Here is a 3,829-nt window from a genome sequence, read left to right as displayed (position 1 = left end):
GACGGCACTACTGAATCAAAAAATACAAACTTCTTTAAGGGTCCTGATCCCTATCAATCTTTTTTTTTTTAACATGAGTAACTGTTGAATATAATGAGCACGTGAGTTCAGCTTGCTATAGGCTGGTATCTTGGGAGATTTTCGGATCTTAGACTGGCCTTAAAGTAGGAGAGACTACAGGTAGTTGGGTGCGGAGGAGAGAAGCATGTTAAGAATAAAATAATGTGAATGTCAACGGTTCATAAACGATTTTACATACAAAACTTTTAATATAACCTATACCTATCTTCACTTGTAATGAATAAAACAAACATATTTAACATATAATAGTGAAAATGAATAGTTTCATGGTTTCCTTTGTGAGTCCCCCTTTAGTAACTTACTTTATTGGTGGATTCAAAGAGGGGGCAATTAACATGTAGATCCACTACCACTATTTTTATTAAAAAGGACCGCCACTATTGGTGTTTATAAATAACGTTAAGCACTGCTAAAAGAAAGTAATATATTTAAAAGCATTTCAGTTGTCTCATTATAAACTCTACTATTTATATGTGATTTATAAAATTAACACACATACCTGTATTGATTTTAAAACACTCTGCCTATTGTCCACTGGTCGAAGGTCTTTAGGAATGTAAAGCCTAACACTGCTGATAGCAGTCAGGAGATGCACCAAAACTGGAACAACCTATGAACAAAAAGTTACATACTATTACAATTAAAAGTACACATTTTCAAACTCTGCCATTTCTAAATTTAACTTGGATCCTTAAAAGGAAGTTGCATTTATAATATGTGACAATATGTTGTGCTGTGGTGGCTTGCATGTTGCTATGATGCTGGAAGCTATGCCACCGGTATTTCAAATACCAGTAGGGTCACCTGTGGTAGACAGGTTTTAGAGAGTTTCCAGCTATGCCAGACTAGGAAGAAAGACCTGGCAATCCACTTCACAAAATTAGCCAATGAAAACTCTATGGATCACAGATTACTGTCCAAGACTTCAATTGGCTAACTTTGGACGTGTCATCAGAAAGGACTGACTGCTGGAGAAGGACATCATATTTGATAAAGTAGAGGGCCAGCAAATGTGAGGGAAACCCTCAACGAGATGGATTAACACAACGGCCACAACATTGGACTCAACATAAAAACGATCATGAAAATGGCACAGGACCAGGCAACATTCTGTTCTGTTACACACGGGGTGCCATGAGTCAGAGCTGAGCTGACGGCAACTAACAATAACAGGGAGCTTTGAAAAGCTCCAACATATTTCTGGGAATCTACAAGGACACGCACATATACAGGGCTGTGTGCGTTTGCAGGAAACATGTGAGAAGGCCCTAAACACCCCTGGCTCAACTTGAGACTGCGCAAGCAGGAAGTGAAGGCTAAGGGGAAGTTGTCAATTGCCTGGCTAAGTGTTGAAGGCATATCCCAGCACGCAAACAGAGAAGCTCAGGCAAGACTGGGTTCCAGACATATAAGGAAATCTATGTCCAATCATTGGAGTCCCTAGGTGGTACATACAGTTAACGTGCTCTCGGCTGCTAATCAAAAAGTTGGAGGTTTGAGTTCACTCAGAAGTGCCTCAGAAAAAAGGCCTGGCAATCTATTTCTAAAAATCAGGCATCGAAAACCCTATAGAGCACAGTTATTACTCTGACACACATGGGGCTGCTAAGTCTGAATCTACATGATGGCCACTGGTATGTCCAATCATCAGCTGACTACTAAGCAAACCAAACAAAAACTTCAGTGGCCACACATAACAAAGATTTTACAAAAGTATTTCAGAAACGTCACTAAACAAACAAACAACAAATCCTAGGGTTGAGTGAATCTTATTTCAAGAGTTGCCACATTATATTACTTTAAATACCTGATTTTCAATAGAAATTACTAGACATAAAGAAACAAGAAAGTACTACCCCTATACAGGGAAAAAGCTGTCAACAGAAACTGTTCCTGAGGAAGTCTAGACCTCGTACTTACGAGACAAAGACTTTAAATTAGCTATTTTAAATATTTTCAAAGTTTTCATCCAAAAGGATTTCTGATTTCAATTTATAAAAGTATACTTTCTGTGAGTAGCATCTGGGGTCTTAAAAGCTTGGGAGTGGCCATCTAAGATACATCTATTAGTCCCATCCCGTCTGGAGCAAAGGAGAATGAAGAAAACCAAAGACTCAAGGAAAATACTAGTCCAAAGGACTAATGGACCACATGAACCACAGCCTCCACCAGCCTGAGCCCACAAGAACTAGATGGTGCCTGGCTGCCACCACGAACTGCTCTGACAGGGAACACAGTAGAGGGTCCTGGACAGAGCAGGAAAAAAATACAGAACAAAATTCAAATTCACAGAAGAAAAGACCAGACTTACTGGTCTGATACAGACTGGAGGAACACCCAAGACTATGGCCCCTGAACACCCTACTAACTCAGAACTGAAGTCACTTCTAAAGTCCACCTTTCAGTCAAAGATTAGACAAGCCGATAAAACAAACAATAACACGCTTGGGGAACATGCTTCTTAGCTCACTCAAATACATGAGACCAAATGGACAACAACACCTGCCCAAAAGCAAAGATGAGAAGGCAGGAAGGGACAGAAAAACTGGATGAATGGACACAGGGAACCTGCGGTGGAAAGAGGAAGAGTGCTGACACACTGTGGGGACTGCAATCAATGATACAAAACAATTTGTGTATAAATTTTTGACTGAGAAACTGATTTGTGCTGTAGACTTTCACCTAAAGGACAAAAAAAAAGTCATTAACTGCCAAATCTCACTTTGTCACAACTACCATAGGGTATCTCTATTCTTAAACAGTTCTTATATATCTTAAGTGTATACACCCACTCCTCACTTATCAACATGGTGAAGTTCCAAAGACCAAGTCGTTACAGGAAAATCGTTGTTACACGAAAACGGAGGAAGACGACATCAGATTACAAAATGGTGGATGACTACATCATTACATAACTGTCAAACCACTGAGAATCATGGTCCACCCAAGATGACAAATAACCTTAACCATCACAGCCAGCGTTACTCTCGCCTCACACCTCGGCATTTGTTATTGCCAGATGTACGTCACTAAAGCACGAAACAGTCGGATAGTAGTTTTACTATTATTGTAAATGCAAAATGTCAGATAATAAGATAGCTGATAAGTCAAGAATGGGTACAGTTATGACCTTTTATATTCTAGTCCATGTCCTTTTATAGTTTTTTTTTTTTTTTAAATCTAATGTTGAATGCCACTTGCTTGCCTAGACAAACAAAAGAGAAATCATTTATTACTTATCTAGACTCTGCAATTATGGTCTTAATTCCCTGACAGTATTTGAATTACAGTCTTCACTTACTGACAACATCATTTCATTCAATGGTTATGAACTAGCAGTTAAAAGGGACAAAGTTAGACACATTTGAAAAAGGTAAATTTGGAGTCATATACACTCAGAGGGTGGGAAAAGTGGCTATGGAAATCCCACTTCCATCTCACATCCCATACAAAGCAAGTCTGGTTCAACCCACAAAATGAATAGTGCTATACAATCACTACCGTTGAGAGCTGAAACTTCCTTATAAATTTCCCATGAAACTTCCCTATGTGCAGGACTCCTATTACAAACAATGTAACATACATATTCTTTTTCTTAAGGTAAGTCTTCCTCTCTGTTATATGATTTTGCCATATAGAATAGAACTTGGAGTTTTTCAAAGAGTGTTTCATGCTCTCTCTCTATGCCACTTCCTTTGCTGGGAATGCCAGTGCTATCTGAAAAAGCTCTAATATTTCTACAAGTTTG

The 3,829-nt window shown here is 38.8% G+C and overlaps 1 protein-coding gene across 1 annotated transcript in view; it reads right to left on the bottom strand.

Moving 5' to 3' along the window:
- MTREX (Mtr4 exosome RNA helicase) overlaps positions 1-3,829 on the bottom strand; it is a 131,328-nt gene that overhangs the window by 43,876 nt on the left and 83,623 nt on the right. Inside the window, exon 19 of the mRNA XM_023734962.1 lies at positions 581-691. Within this exon, the coding sequence (XP_023590730.1) occupies positions 581-691 (111 nt within the window). The remainder of the gene's footprint in view (positions 1-580; positions 692-3,829) is intronic.

This window comes from Trichechus manatus, unplaced genomic scaffold (genome assembly GCF_000243295.1).
Source record: "Trichechus manatus latirostris isolate Lorelei unplaced genomic scaffold, TriManLat1.0 scaffold00074, whole genome shotgun sequence".
NCBI lineage: Eukaryota > Metazoa > Chordata > Mammalia > Sirenia > Trichechidae > Trichechus > Trichechus manatus.
The sequence above is the reverse complement of the archived record's forward strand: the minus strand, read 5'-3'. Positions and strand labels throughout refer to the sequence as shown.